A 16876-nucleotide genomic window follows, 5' to 3' on the forward strand; every position below is an offset into this window, starting at 1 on the left:
CTAGATCTGTAGGCGTACAAAACCACCTCATGCACAGAAGAAATGTATAATCAATACTCTTACAAAGATTTCAACAGTCTGAGTCACAAGAGGAACAACTTCTTACAATACCAGCAATTCAATATTTCAAATTCTACTGAAATCATCTCTATACATTGTACATCACAGAATCCATGTCAGTTCATACCGTAATCGTGCTTTACATGAACTCCAGATGTTTTGATAACATACAAAAGCCTTCTTTCTTGTGTTCCTATTTGAATGTCACAAGTTAGAATTGTTGTAACAAATGTGCTAAAAACAATTTAAGGTTGATATTTAGGATAAGAGGGGCCAATATAAGTTGGTGTTGGATTGACAGGAAATTTCGTTTTCAAATTTAAGGTGTTATATTTCTAGAAATGTAATTTCGCTACTAAAATATATTTAACGAATCCTGGATTCCTCAACAGGTGACAACTTTGAATTTGATTTGCTTGATTTCGTTGTGTTTTTTCTAAATGAAATCAACTACTTGAAGCTCACTGTATTGTCCCTTTTGCTCCTTATGGGCCTTGCATGACCTTCTCTTATTTCCAGAACCTGGTAAAATAAATGACGTGAGATGGATTATTAGATTTTTCTCGATGAATGGACAAAAATACAAGATATCCTCAGTGTAGCATATTAAGGGGCCAACAGCTAGAAAATTGTAGTGATAAAGCATTGCTCTACCTCCGGCCTTGAATCAAGAACTCCACTAGACATTCCTACGTCAATGCGCCACACACTTCCGTTAAATTCACTGCACGACAAGCAAAACTCATTCAGATTAACAAAAACATCTGTTTCCCTTAATCCTAGAACAAAATAAGCTTGCATTGATATAGGATCTATGATGAGGAGAAATCCAAGAATGAGATTCATTCACAGCTTAGGTTTCCACTAGCAATGGACTGGACTCTCATTCAACGAGTATGTTAAAAATGCATGCATTTGGCTTTCATCAGTAAGAATTCAGAATAGCAATAATAGTGTCAATAGTTCATTTCTTTACATCTTTCATCTTCAAATCTCTTTAGCTTCTTGATCATTCTTAGATGTGCCTAAAAGGAAAGAAACAGTGAGTGACAAGATGTTTGTTATAGTTGCATAGTGGCCCAATGGGAGTGAGCTCAAACAGTACCACCTAGAGTTATCGCCAAATGCAATAGCAAAATACTTTGTGGCAAAGTTTGAGCTTGTATGATATTACAGCTTTCAAACATTACATCAATGGTGGACCGAAAATGCTATAAACTTAATTAATATTTTGAATTTCACCCTTATATATTATCTGGTTTCGATTTTTTGTTCAACAGTTTTATCATCCATTTAAGAGAAGTTTTAGCGAGAAATCGCTGAGATGATTATAATTATTGCACCCAATGACTAGAAAGTTATATTTCCAAACTACGTTGCAAGTTTATGTACCTATTTATTCCTGTAGCTTGCGGAGTGTGACCTACCACCATTGCTTTGGCGCCTGCTGCTTGAAGTGACTCTCGAAGAATGGATTGGATCTGATGAGAAGTAAAACTCAGGCCTCTGATGGTTACAATGGTTGAAAAAATAACTATATAGAACCTGCTTCAAACTAAAGTGGCAAACAAATAATGTCGTTAACAGGCTACCTGATTAATCTGATATTCATCAAGATATGATGTGTCCCTTGAGTACAATCGACTCCAGACTACACTGTCATAGCCTCTGGTGGCAATGAATGGGAGCTGTGGATAACCATCACTCGAGCAAACACCTTTCATCCAGTATGATACTTCTCTATTCATTCGTTCAATGCCATATTCAACTATAGCAGAAGATAGGTAACAGTAGGAATTATTATTTCAGATGATATTTACTCCCATAATGTACATGAGTCCAAATTGCACGAACTATAAGAAACTATCAAACTAACCATTTCTTCTAAAGTTCGAGTTGATTGGAAGTACCAATCAATTCTTTATATTTTAATACGCATCTACATGCCAAAAAGAAAATGGGGAATATATGCCTAAAATTTTTATCCAAGGCATACAAGCATATGCTGTCAGGTATTGGGCAATAAAGACCCAAAAATAACCATATCATTCACCTTAATTCAATATGATGAGGGACATGTTTGTAAGATTCAAACTTACAATTTCTGTTTTCATGACATATTAAAGATGAATTTTCCCATAAGCTCAAGTTCATGGAAGATTGTCCAAATAATAGCTTTCTACTTTCAACCCAAACCATCAAACTTTGTATTTCTATCACAAACCACCAATGGAAATATCATAACTACCTTTCTTGAATTGAACAAAGTTTATATCTGTAATGTCCAAAAATCCAGTTACTAAACCGCATGCATGAAAATTTTAATTTGCTAAATTAATTTAATTAAATGATTTTAGATGCATGAATGATATATTTTGAGTGATTAAATGATTAATTGTGTAATTTTGTCCGATTGCATAATTTAAAGACTTTCGGACAAATATCGGTGGTTGGCCAGAGACGGAGGACTGAAGACGATTAAAGTGTTAAAGATTTAAAAGCTAAATTTTTATTTTTTGTTAAGAAAATATTTACTTTAAATAATTTAAGAATTTTAGCATTTTTAAGGTCAAATTTAAATTAATTAGTGGAAATAAGAAATTTATGTAATTTATAAAGGATTTTTGAAAAAGGTATTTTTTTAAAAAAAATTTAAATTGAGACCTAGTGATTTTATTAATCTTAATGGGTCTAATTTATTAATTTAAAACTAGGGTTGATTAAGCGCATTAATTATGTAACTAAGAAGTCTTTTAGTTTTTTTAAATAACTACCCTAAACCCTAAACACACACACATGCCTAAACACACCTACACGCACACACCGAAACACACACACACACAATTCATGTGAATTCAAAGAGGAGAACAGCGGCCGATTTTAAGGGAATTTCAAGGGGGAAGTTTCGATTTTTTTCTCCTTCGTTCTTCGATTTTCTTCCTTATTCTTCCTTCCAACAACGATCACCCGACTCTCTTGCATCCCAAGGTGGGCTTTTGTCGAGAAAAAAAGGTAGAAATCGTCCTCCATTCGTCATCGGCATTCGTATTTCTAGCGTTTTTAACGCAAAGACACGTTCTAAACCTTTCTTTTGCATCATTCAAACCATATTATACATGTTTATGATATTTTGAATGAAAAACATGATGATCAAGTTTTATTAACGTTTTGAATTATTTATTTTAAAGTTTTGAAGTTTTTAATGCTCGTTTGAGTCGCGTTATGATTCCTAGAGACTCGCTGCCATTAAGGGGAAGGGAGATGATGTTTAGAAGTCCTAAATGGAGTCCCATGTAGGTTAAAAAGGGCTGGAATGAGAGGGGAAAGTGCCGAGCCTCGTTAAGGTTTATTGCATGTAAGGGTTCGGTTTTGGCACTTGTGAGGGCAGGCTGCGTGCGGGCTGTCCAGCAGTGATCAAGGCCTTGTGTTGGGTCGAGCCATGGTCCTAGAGAGTCCTAGTGTGGCCGAAAACAAGGGTAGGAAGATAGGGAAGCGTTGACGGCTTGGTTGGGGCCTAGGGCGCACGGTTTTGGGGAAAGAAAGGAGAAAGACCGCGCATGGTTGGCTGTGCGCAGGAGCAGGTGCGTAAGCGGTCCAGTAGGGTCCTAAGAGGGTGTCTAAGGGGATGGAGTCGGTCTAGCTAGGGGCTGGTAGAAAGTGGCTCGAGGTAAAGTTGGGCCGCGACGCAAGTCATGGGGAAAACGTGCAGTTTTGCCACGGCTGAGGGAAGAGGCTTGACGGTGGTCATGTGTGAGCTGGACCGTGGCTTATGAGGGTGGACTAGGGTCTAGTAATCGTGGTTCGAAGTTGGGAAAAAGTTATTAAGCTTCCAGTCAATTCGAGCTATAAATAGGATTACAGTTTCACGATTAAGTTGAATAAATCGAAGGACGTGAGTTTACATTTAAGACAATTAGTAGAAGTCAAAAATAAGGTTATATGATGGTTTGGGATAGGCTCGAGTCAAGAAACATAGGAAAAAGTCAAAAACGAGAAGTTTGGGGTCCAGGGGTAAAATGGTCATTGTACGTCCCGGGTAGTTTGAATGTCCTGGTAGTGTCCTGAGGAGTCATAATAGATGTTAAATGATTTTTAAAATGATCATGGTGAATTTATGATATTTTTACGATAAATGCTACAGTTGAGCGATTTTCCCGAAAATGCTTATTTACGATTTTTGAATGATATGATATGTTATAAATAAAAAGGAAAAATGTTTTGAATGATGTGAATTGACTGTGACTCAGAGGATTGGTGGGGGATCCGTCTTAAGAAAGAGTGGTGAACTTACTTTATTTTAGGCTATGTAGCACGGATACCTTAAAAAAAAATTTTTGAAATATCGGATACGGATACGACACGGATACGGATACGACACGCGGATACGCGTGTCGGATACCACAAAATCCGTATCGTTGACTTTGTTTAGGGTTGACCAGCCGGATACGTTTTGGACACGGCCAGGACACGTCATGGATACGGCATGGATACGTTTTTCGGATACGTTTGGGACAAAATTGCAATATTTAAAAGTTTTAGGGGTTAATTAAAAAAATTAAAATTTCTAGGGACTAAAGAAAAATAATTTAAAATAAATTTGGATGGGCTTTTAAATCCATAAATAAATTTGTCCGTCTCTTTCATTCCATTTCTATAATTTTTACTTTTCAATACTAAATTTATATAAATATAAATATATATAATATTTATATATATTTTAATGATTGTCGTATCCTAGCCGTATCGTGTCTAATATTTTCAAAATTTGACGTGTCGCCGTATCTGTATCGTATTCGATACGATACTCGTAACCGTATCCATGCAACATAGATTTTAGGCCACGGCACAGTGACGAGAATTGCCGACGTCCCGCCGTCAGGTACCATGGTTTACAGATTGATCAATCGAACAGAGGATAAAGGATAAAAGATAGTCACTTTCAAGGATCAAACTTCATTAAAATGATTTATGAGGAGGAAATGTCTTACGATATTATGTGCTTAAATGATTTACGAAAATGTTTATATGTTTACGAGTTTTTATATCAGCTTATTTTATTAAAAAAATTGTTTTAAATGCATGTGCATGTATATGTATTACTAGTTACGTATGGTTTGGACGTGCTGAGTCGTTAGACACACTAGGTTTCAATGGTCGCAAGTGAGGATGATGTTGAGGGAGGCTCGGACGCTTGAGTGGATCGGGCATGGCAGTACACTCTCGAAGAACTTGCATTTTCCGCAATATTATGATAATCAAAGTATTAATTAAGATTTTGAAGATTATTTTAAAGAGAGATTTATGTTGTTTTTAAAAGTTTAGATGTTGGATTTCGTATGATTAGGTATCTTTTTATAATTGTCGATTTATGGATTTTTATCGCAAATTCTGATTTTTTTTTAAATATGGATTTATGTTTTGGTATAGGTTCGGTCTTTATGAAGATATTGAAAAAAAAATCCTAATATTATTTAACTAAAATAAGAGTGAGGTAAGGGACGTTTCAATATCCATCCCTTTTTTAGCATACCAATCTCATGATGTGCAGAGAAAGGTGAATCGAGGCATTAACTCAAGGCAGGTAAATGAAAATTCCACCATATTAATTTTATATGATCAAGGTTCAAATAGAAAAAGTTCAAAGGAAAAATACCATGATGAGGAAGAAGGCCACCATGACAAAAAAGCCAGTCGTCAACTTTGATGACAACTGCATGGCGTGCCAGTTCAGATGCCAAAGGACCCCCAGGTCTCAGGAGAATTGATCTTGCAATGACTCCCTTTTGTCGCTGTCCTAATAATTGGATGAATAAATTAAAAAGGAACCAGATAGATTTGGAGGCTCAAAACAATATAGAAAACTTTGTTTGTCATTGATAGACACAAGAAAAGCATAACTATTTTCCAGTTCAAAAGTCTGGCATATCCCATGTCATTGTGCACGGTAATTAGATATCAATAGTTGATTTGATTAGTTTAAGCAAATAACGTATTTATCACACAGAAGATTATTTGAGAAACTATAGCAATATGATTTGACTAAATTCTGGCTCAAATTTATTCTACAGCTACACATGTTTGAAGAATCGTCCTCTGTAAAAACTAGATTTTAATTCTTCCAGTTAATGGTTAAATGAATTAGGAAGATGTGAAAACAAGGGTAACAAGAACAGGTCGGTGTTAATACTCATTGAAACAATTTATCAAAATGAATTCAAATGCACCAAATATCGAACTCTTGAAATTGGAGAAATTCATCCACTCGAAACTTTATAAACACAGAATGCAAGCATAACAGATGTTGTCCACATATAACTTTCAATTGTAACAGTTAATGCTGCCTCCAACGTTGAACCCGCATACTAGTTAGGTGACATTTACATTTTATTGCACAATCAAGTGAACTGACGATGACATTCAAAACATGGATGATTCCATCAAGATCCATCCATCTTATTTGTTAAACAGTGCTGCTCTTCTGTAGCTTTTATTCATCTTATTTGCTAAGATCTGTCCATCTTATATACAGTGAAGTTTAAGCAAAAAAAAAATGTAACCTCATTACCGAAAATGAATTTAAGTTGTTGCTCAGCATACCTTCATGTAAAAGGCACTTTCAAATAGGTTAGGTGAGGGTAATATATGGACGAGGAAATTTCATCACATGAACTACAGAAGCAAATTGAGTTCACTGCGGTCAGAATTTAAGAGCTCAATGGTTTCCATTTGTATAATAAAACAAAGAACCATGTTTTAGCAATTTAATCAGATACTTGAATTTTATTTAACACCACAATCTAGAAATATAGGTGGACTTCAGCAAAAGTTTAACCTACAATTCTAAAAACATCCTACAAAGCAGTCAGATTGTTTGGCATCGATCTAGAACACTCTATGCTGAAAAAAACTAGAAAGTTATAGGTCAACATACCTTCACTAAATTCCATGGACCCCAACTCTTAGACATCATACGCTGTTCTTTCCATCTTTTAGATTCACCAACCCATCCAACAAATGCTTCTTCCCACTTATGATCGCAAATTTCCAAGTACTCAAGGAAGTCAGCACACTCATCAAAGCCTTCTGAATCGACGTATCTAAAGTCCCCATCTACATTCATGGTTTCATGATTTCCCTTAACCTACAAACATGATATGAAAGTGTACCATAATTCACTTCATCTTTAAAACATCAAGAAAGCAGAAATCTAGCTTTTATTGATTAGAGAGACGAGATTATTATCAGATCAAAGCACGAAGAGGAGATATCGCAAGGTTGAATTTTGAAATATTTCTGACACCTTAGAACATTCAAATATTGATATCTAACAGATGGTTGTTACACTTTATGATACTAGATTTAAGTGTGACACAAATGAGCACAACATTGAACCTGGAATACTGCACCTCCATTAGCTTTTGCCTGAATATCCAACGACCTTAATAGGGATAAAATTGCAATTTCATCCCCACCTCTATCAAGTATATCACCAAGTTGAACTAATACCTGGTCATGAATACAAATGTCCAGAGATAAAGTACATAAAGTCTCAGAAAACTAGTTAATTTTGTCATATATATTGCTAAGTGAGAATTATAACTTTGATGTTCCTTCGAATGAATCATATAAATCCACAAAATAGTGAGCTAATTGAATACCGTATGCCCACCAACCCACAAATCATGGCCATCAGAACTTAAGATACCAGCCATCTCAAGAGCATATCTAGCTTTGTCAAGATCACCATGCAAATCCCCAACTAGCAATGAATACACAACAATAAGTTAGTTGCACCACTTGAAAATCTGTTTTTGAACTGATGAGCATTTGAATTTTGTTAATCCTCATCAATTAAATGATATATTTGCCCTAATTTTAATGATCAAGATAAATTTTATAGAGTGAACACAACCCATAACAATATGATGCCACAAACATGGCAATTTTGTTTTTTCAAATAAAAATAAAAACAATGTCACAGCAAAATCAAATGTCCAAAGAACTTATGAATGAGTTTTCTTGATTTGATAGCTTTACAAAACCTCAATGACTTCTTTTTCATTCTATAAATGATATTAAATAGAAAGTATCAAAGAACAATAGTGCTCAAATCAACAAAAACATCAAATTTCGTGCTGGTAACTCTTCGAAAGGACACATCTGCAGGTATAAATCTCACAATTCCCTCAGTATTTGTATGCAGCAATACCATATTTTGCAACGTATTATTCCCTTTCCATCCAAATGACAACTAAATTTACCAGTGAAAAGACAATAATCATGTCAACATTCTCCAAGTTTACAGAGCTGAATTCCCGTGCTTCTAACTCAACCACCACCTTGAAAATTTGTTTCAAATATATTGTTTTATCTATAAACAAAGCATAAAAAATCTAATACATTAAAGCACCAGACTCTCCTGCATCCAACTTCATCCACCTTAAAAGCTATCTCAACTTCTCTCATAATTCATACAAAAATCACAGTACAACTATAACTGATCAAAAAAAGTTTTAACTTGAACCACAAAAAAAAAAAAAAATTATGAACTATATCAAATGCTACTCCATGTAAACTGCTCGAGCCAAAACGATTACCGGCTACAATCCGGCGGCCAGGAGCAGACACGAAAGTTGGCGGGTCCCCATTCACCACAATGGGCTTTAACCGATCGTTCCCTTCGACTCTGTTTTCGCTGTACGGAGTCGAAGTTGTGGAAGTACAACAGTATATGGCGGCTGAGATTTTGCGCTGCCTCGAATTCAAGATTGTTTGGAGTAGAGATGGGTAGCAAAAGGAGAGAGAACCCATTAATTAAAACGATGAAATTTGACACAAATTTTGAAAGCAAGAATCACGTATACATGTCCGTAGCCATGGGAGTGAGTGTCCAAGGAAATGTTTCCCACCACGTATTTTGCATCGCTCTTTCTTCCCTTCAATTAATGCTATATTTGGCCTTATCCTCAACTTTAGTATTTTAGCTTTTATTATTATTTTTAATTAATAATATTATTATTTTTAATTAATAATAATATACAGATATTTCATAATTATAAAAGTATCATAATCAACTCCCATATTTTAAAAGATTTGTTACATAAATTCAATACATAATATCAAGATATATGTTAAACGCGCAACAAGTTTATGTAACTGTTAATAACAACGATAATAAGATTTAACTATTGTCATTTTCTTAATGAGTAAGTCTCTTATGAGACGGTCTCACGAATTTTTATCTGTGAGACGGGTCAACTTTCGATATTCACAATAAAAAGTAATACTCTTAGCATAAAAAATAATATTTTTTCATGGATGACCCAAATAAGTGGTATGTCTCACAAAATATGACCCGTGAGACCGTTTCACACAAGTTTTTGTCTTTCTTAATATCATTGTCCCGATACATGAGTTGTGTGCTCATACTTTTATAAAACTATTTGTTTTGGTAACTATAGATTTTATGGATTTTTTATTTGTAAAGATTAGATTAATTGATTTGGATTAAATATCTAAGTATTATTATTGAAGGGCATCAATCTTGGGGCAATAAATAGGGCAACATTTAAAGTGTACAGTATATCACATGGATATAATTTCTTCTTATATAAAAGTATCTTTTAAAATTTGGGACGCGTTAATTTATAATGTGCCTATTATAGTAACTATTTTTGGTAGGCTGATGTGTCCTCTTACTTCATTTTTAAGTAATTTATAATTAATTTCATGTATATCTTAACTCACATAAAACTTAAGATTGAGAAAATCATCTATCCAATTCTTAATTGTAAATAAATTATTTTTAGCTAATTAATTAATTAATTTTCACATGCACTTTACGCATATAGTCCTAGTAGTCTTTTAAATAAGCACGACGCCCAAACCGACCAAATTGGTTCGTGGGATGACTAACCCACCAAATCAGTCATCAACAAATTTTCATAGGTCTATCCAAACTTTTAAATACCTGCAAATCCACTTTATCTGTTACTATATATTAAAGCAATATGGTGGTACGATAACTATGTTCAAGTATAATTATGTGGACATTCTAAATTGAGAACCTTCTCCATATAACATTTATTTGATAATTTAAGAATACTTCGAAATTGATCTCGTTGTATTTGGATATCCAGCACAACCGAATTAGCTTCAATACCCCTTCGAGTAATCATGTAGTCCAATAATTTTTCTGTTTGCACACCAAAAGTGGATTCGTTTGAATTCAACTTCAGTCGGTAATTTCGAAGAGTAGAGAAAGTTTCTTTCGAATCAGTGATGAGCTCCTCTGCTAATCTTGCATTGACTAGAATTTCATCCACATTGCAGTCGATCTGATCCTGGTGACTTTTTCCGTTAACCTTTAAAATGTGGCCCCAACATTTTTTAGCCCGAAGGGGTGACAACATAACAAAAAATTCCATCTGACGTAATGAAACTTACTTTAGTTCTATCCTGCTCAGCTAAATGGATTTGATTATACCCTTGATAAGCATCCAAAAACACACCAGTTCATGCGTAGTGAATGGATCAGTAGATCGATTCGAGGTAAGGGGTAACAATCTTTCAAATAGGCTCGACTAAGATCTTGGAAATCCACGCATATTCTCCATTTTCCTGAAGACTTAGGCACAAGTACAACATTTGATTGCCAACTCGGGAATTGTACCTCCTTTTATGTGGTTGGCCTTTAATATTTCTTCCACCTGCTGTTGTATGAAGACATCTTTTATGATAACTCTTGTCCCATATGGTAAAAATTAAAGATTTAAAATGAATTTATAATAGGCTTCAATAGACTTCTATAGCAACTTAGGTTAATCATTTTCGTAAAACGATGACAAATCTAAAGCAGTTGCTATAGGGGCCCATTTTGCAGTCATGCAGGCGGGGGGCCTGGGCTCGGGACGTGACAGAATGTTATCAGAGACTGTTATCGGCAAGGAACACCAGGAAATAAGTGTTATGCGAGGCAAAATGCTACGTGCATAAGAGCCACTTCTTGAACCTGAGGGGCAAAGTGCTAGATGACGGGAGTCATCTCTTGAACCAGTAGGAGCCACCTCTAGATTCTCGACGCTGGTGGATCGAGGGGTCAGGCCGCGACGAGGACGTCGCGTTCTGAAGGAGGAGTGATTGTGATACCTCTTATCCTACATGGTAAAAATTTAATATTTAAAATGAGTTTATAATGAGCAACAATGAACTTCTATAGCAACTTAGGGTTATCATTTTTGTAAAGCGATGACGAATCTAAAGTGATTGATATATGGGCCCATTGTACAGTCACACAGGCGCGGGCCCAGGCTCGGGCGTGATAATTTGTTTCCGGCCCGAAATGTCTTTTCTTTTGTATTACAGGTCGAGCATTGACCATGACATATAAGTGATGTTCCACAGTTTCCGATCGGACCCTAATGAGATCAGAGTTCGACCATGCGAAGATATCTTTGTTTTTATGCAATCATTCAAGTAGACGACCTTTCAAGGGCTCGACTAAGGTTTTTGGCTATCCGAATTGGACAACCTTCTCAATTAGATTTAGTGATCGTATCCTCATGGCTTTTGTTGACTCGAGTGCTCGCTCCTTGCCAACTTTTGTTCCACTCGAACTTCTTCCAAATATCATTTTCAAGCTATTCTCCGATCTCCCTTAACTTTCCCGATAATTTTTTCCATTGGAAACTTAATTTTTTGGTCTAGAGCCGAGGCTACAACCATAAAAGTGGCCATGACGGGGCGACCTAATATAACGTTGTATGCAGAAAGGGATTCGACTATGATAAAATTGATTATTCGAATCTTCCTTTCATGTCATTCGCCCATAGAGAGGGGAAAGTATATCATTCCAACGGGTTCAACAGCGTACCTTGTGAATCCGAACAGAGCAGCCACCACCAGCTCTATTTTATAATCACCCAGGTCCGTTAGATTCATGGATTCTTTGAATAACAGATTTACAGAGGTGTTCAAATCCACAAATATCCGAGTTATTTCATAACAATATCTCAGATAACTAAAGCATCGTCATGGTGGTCGGATACCCTTCTCATATATTCATGTTCGAATGCTGCCACTAGCTTAGTCCAAACATTTCTCTCCTCAATCTCCAAGTTATTCATCATTCGGATGCTAGTCTTCCTTGCTCGGTTCGATTCCTCATCAGTAGTCCTCCAGAAATCATGTTTATAACTCCTCGAGGTGGAGGTGGAGGTGGAGATGGGGCACGAGAAGGCACCCTAGGATTGTTTTGAGCAAGCCTTGCGGTCTTTGCCTCGAGAATTCTGGCGTCTTTCTCCAACCACGACGTTTTCTTTCTTCCGTGGCTCTCTTGGGCTGTCGATTATCTTCGACGATGCGGGACAATATGGCTTTCATTCCTGAATCCCTTTGAATTAATAGCTAAATTTCCTTTGCCAAATGCTTGCATTTATCACTGTTATGACCATAATAATTGTGGGAATCACTATATTTGTCGGAGGGTGGTGATCGTGGAACCTTATCGCTTCCTCTTGATCTTTGAATGAGGTGCCTCTGTTCACAAATTTCTAGAGCCCAGTACTTGCTCATTTTTAATGGAAGTATATGCAACAAATTGTTCGAGCAAGGCAGTCGGTTTGGCAAGTGTAGGCCGAGCTATGAAGATTTTTTGTCGGGCCTCCCTCTATGACCGAGGGGATTTCTTGGGCTCTTCCACCCAATCTGTTTGTACTTCGTTCATATTGATGTATTTTTTCACTTGTTTAGTGAGCTTTGGAAGTCAACAGAAGGTTTTTTCACCAGTGAATTGAAGAGGTCCGCTAGCCTCAAACATTGGATGAATGTGTTGAACAGTAAGTCTGGCATAGCAGAGGGAATTTCCATCACTTTTGTATTGAATCCCTTGAAATATTCCCATAGACTCTCATATTATTCTTGCTTCATGCTGAATACATTCAACATAGTCAGTGGTTGCCTTTTGCTACTAGTGAATCTGTCTGTGTGAGAAAATCCTACTAAAGTCTTGGAATGTTCTAATGCTTCCGAGCTCAATTAGATTGAACCATTGTTGTCGGGATCTCCTTTCCCATTGTATTCCTCGATGCTAGAAAATCGAATGTGTGGAGGGAGCACGATTGCTAGTACTTCCACTAAAAAGGGACATCTAGGGGTGGAGGTGGAGGGGGTCCTCCCCGAGCTTCTCGTAGTTGTTGCACTTTTTTCCCGAGGTCTTCTCATTTCCTCCGTGGCATTGTTCTGGCCTAGGGGAAGGTTGTTGGCTTGTCTTTGTTCCAACTCTCACTCTATAGTGGTATTAATCAACTGAGTGATCTAAACCGGAGGAGGTGGTGGAACATTATTTTCACCAATCTAAGTTTGATTAATACTTCATTTTCACTTTCTCGATTTGGGCAACGACCTCAACTTGTCTGCCTCTACCTCTCATCATCTTGTCTCTTTTTTATTCAAGTTTCCACAGACGACTTCAATTGATGACACCAAAAATTTCATGTACATTGGGATCGGTTCGGTGAGCCAATTCTTCAACGCTCCTTATAGTTTTAATGTTATCCGAGCAGAGACGTTTGAGTCGGGAGGTAACCGACATGAATATGACCGAGCTAACTGTAGCCGAGCTGGATCCTACGCGGACGAGCAACATTAGAGAGCACCGAAAGTGTTTCTGGTGTAGCCCATTTGATTCTTAAGTCAGTCTGAGAGCAAACTTAAGAGTGTAGATATAATAGTTTACGTGTAAATAATGAGTGAATGAATCAAATTTCGTAGAGTACCTGATATTTACATAATCAAAAATAGGTACATTGTACGACAAGAATTCTAACATGGCAAGAACTCTAGTATGGAAAAGGTTTCTAGTATGGTAAGTTACCCTGAATATTAAATTTTGTTGATCTTTTTCTTATCTCATAAATTCAAATAGTTGGGATTATTTCTTTATAATGAAAGATTTGTTCAAGAGTTTTATACAAATAAGACTTTATTCATCTTCATTCAAATATCTATCCGGGTCATCTATGCTCGGCTATTTAATAACAGTGTTCTCATATGTCTAGACTTTACTTAGAAAAAATATTCTCGAGCAAAGAGATAAATAAGTCAGACCTTGCAAAGGTTATTAGGCCTTCTTCCTTGTTCCTAAGTGTATTTGATATGGGTCCGTCATTTTGATTAATTGGCTTGGATCTCAGTCGGTTCGAATTTATGGAGATCACAATTCTCTCTGTGTCTTATTTTTGTGTTATTTTAGATCTATTAAGTCGTGATATTTTTTAAAAGTACAAAATATCTTTCTTTACGCATTTCACAACTTTAACCAACTCTCTTTAAAACTTCCTCATTTAAATAAATCAAAAATTAATAACTAAATGGAAAAACAATCTTATGCTCGTGGAATTTATAAAATAGCATAAATAAATCAAATATCGTCGAACTAAAAATACGTTAAATATGAATAAAAATAATATTTATTAATAATCTTATGCACGCGTTGACTATATATAACAGGCATCTCGTGGAGTATATAAAATTTAAATTACTCGATTTTGTTTAGCCAAGATTTATATATAATTTTATTTCCAACTTCATGAGTTATGGTATCAGAGCCATGGAAATAGTCTGTATAATAATTTAGCACTTTTATTCAAATGAATATTTTCGATTTTAAAGAAACTGTTCAAAACAGTTTAAATGAAGAATATGATTTACCTGAGAATTTAGATTTATAGAATAAATGGACTATTCCTAAGATAGATTCTAAAATGATATATAAGTTAGGAACTTTTGAAAAAATTGGTTTTAAACAAGTAGTTAAAACTACAGAATCTTCAGTACCTCTTCATGATAATGAGATGGTTATTAGATTGTTAAACAATAAAGATATTTTACCTTATAGGAAAAATTACAGATTCATGCATATAGGTTTAATTCAAATAGCTTTTAGACCTTTAACATTAGAAGGACTACCAGAAAGCTTCATAGCAGCTTTAAGAGATGGTAGAAATTTGAATTGGAAACAATCCCTTATGGGAATAATTCAATCTAGTCTGGCTCATGGTCCAGTATATTTTGATGTTTATCCAAATTTATCTTTATCTTTGTCTGATATTAATATATTAGATTCTTTAACATTAAATGTGAAAACTCATGGTTATAATTATACTCCTGGTACAGAAGTTATATGTATCTGTTATCGTATTTATTATAAACCATTATTTACACTGAATCCTATGTGTAAAAGAATAGATAAAAAATTAAATGAAACTATTCTTATAGAAACTAATTTTAATAGATCTAATATTACAACCCGTAGATCTATAAAATGGGAAGAAATTGAATTTCCAGAAAGCTGGATAATTGAACAAGCTGTTCCTAGAAATCCTATAATAAATAGAGATTTACAACAGGTTATACAAAATAATGAAGGATCTGTTCAAATACAGTTTAATAATGAACAAAGAAGATTATTGTCATCTTCTATCTATACTAGATCAAGATCCAGTCATTCTTTTATTTCGCCTTTAGATTATTTAGTGGATATTCCTCAAACTTCTAAAGCTTCTACTTCTCAGAGAAGAGAAGATGTTGAGTCTCCTGTACAAGATACAGTAGATGAATTAATTATTAATCAGAATAATATTGTGCATAAAAGTAACTTTCAAAAAGTTAGAGAAACTGATACCGTTTCAGAAATGGATTTTAGTATTTAATGGATAGTAAATCTAAAATTGATTTTACTAAAGGATCTCTTGCTAGAGCAAGGATCAATGCAGAATTTTATTTACCCAAATGGGAATCTTTCAGAAATTGGTATTTTAAAAGTTTTTCTGAAGAAGAATTTGAGTATATTGTTTCGAAATTTTATACATATTGTGAAAACCAGAATAAATTAATTCATTTTGTTCCTTGGTTTTTTAAAACATTTATTATAGATTATATTTCTATTCTTGAAAGAAATTATAAACTTTCTTCTGGACAGATTCAAAAATCTGTTTATCCTCCTCAACAATCTTTTATTATAGAAAAGAATAATAAAATTTTAAATTTTACTGCTTTTTCTAAATTATTTAAAAATGATATGTTACAAATAACTGTTAAACATATTAATCAGATAATTGAAAAACAGAATTATACAAATTTGTATCTTACGATAATAGGAGAAGAATAGTTTTCCTTAAGGATCGTATTGATAAAATAATTCTGACCATTAATCAAAGTAAACCAGATGTTCATATTCAAACAAAAGAAGAAGAAACTAATATTGTTTCTATTGCTACTTCTTCTATTCAATCCCCTCCAGATATAAAAGATTTTAAATTTAAATCTTCTGTTTCTGATATAGAAAAATTACTAGAAGAAAAATTTAGAAATCTTAATTTAAATACTCTTAATAAAGAGTTAGATAATAATGAGAATCATTCTAAAGAAGAAATTAATAAAATTAAATGGGCAGATAGACCTAACCAAAATAAATATTATTATAATAGACCTACTCCCATGGACGTTCTTATTGAAGAACAAGAATATATATTTGCTAATAGTTATAATGGGAAAAGTATTTATGAATGGAATATTGATGGTTTTAGTGATAAACAAATTTATAATACTGCTCACAGAATGCTTATGTATAGTATTGTGTGTAAAACTTCTGGCAATACTGATAAAAACATCGCTAAGATGATTATATCAGGTTTTACTGGTCAACTTAAAGGTTGGTGGGATAATTATTTAAATCAATTCCAAAAAGAAGATATTATTAATTCTATAAAGATAGAGAATAATATTCAATCAGAAAATGTTGTATATTCATTAATAA

General features: G+C 34.5%; 1 protein-coding gene across 1 annotated transcript; it reads right to left on the bottom strand.

The window, feature by feature from the left end:
* On the bottom strand, positions 1–9002 carry LOC142555096 (shewanella-like protein phosphatase 1). Its single transcript, XM_075665766.1, is given in 10 exon segments — positions 1–528; positions 531–582; positions 715–784; positions 1453–1541; positions 1653–1828; positions 5714–5849; positions 6992–7201; positions 7453–7566; positions 7719–7819; positions 8658–9002. Coding segments are annotated over 10 exon segments (1194 nt in total). The 5' UTR covers positions 8872–9002; the 3' UTR covers positions 1–496.
* Positions 9003–16876: the final 7874 nt, after the last annotated feature.

This window comes from Primulina tabacum, chromosome 9, assembly GCF_025594145.1.
Source record: "Primulina tabacum isolate GXHZ01 chromosome 9, ASM2559414v2, whole genome shotgun sequence".
Classification (NCBI taxonomy): Eukaryota; Viridiplantae; Streptophyta; class Magnoliopsida; order Lamiales; family Gesneriaceae; genus Primulina; species Primulina tabacum.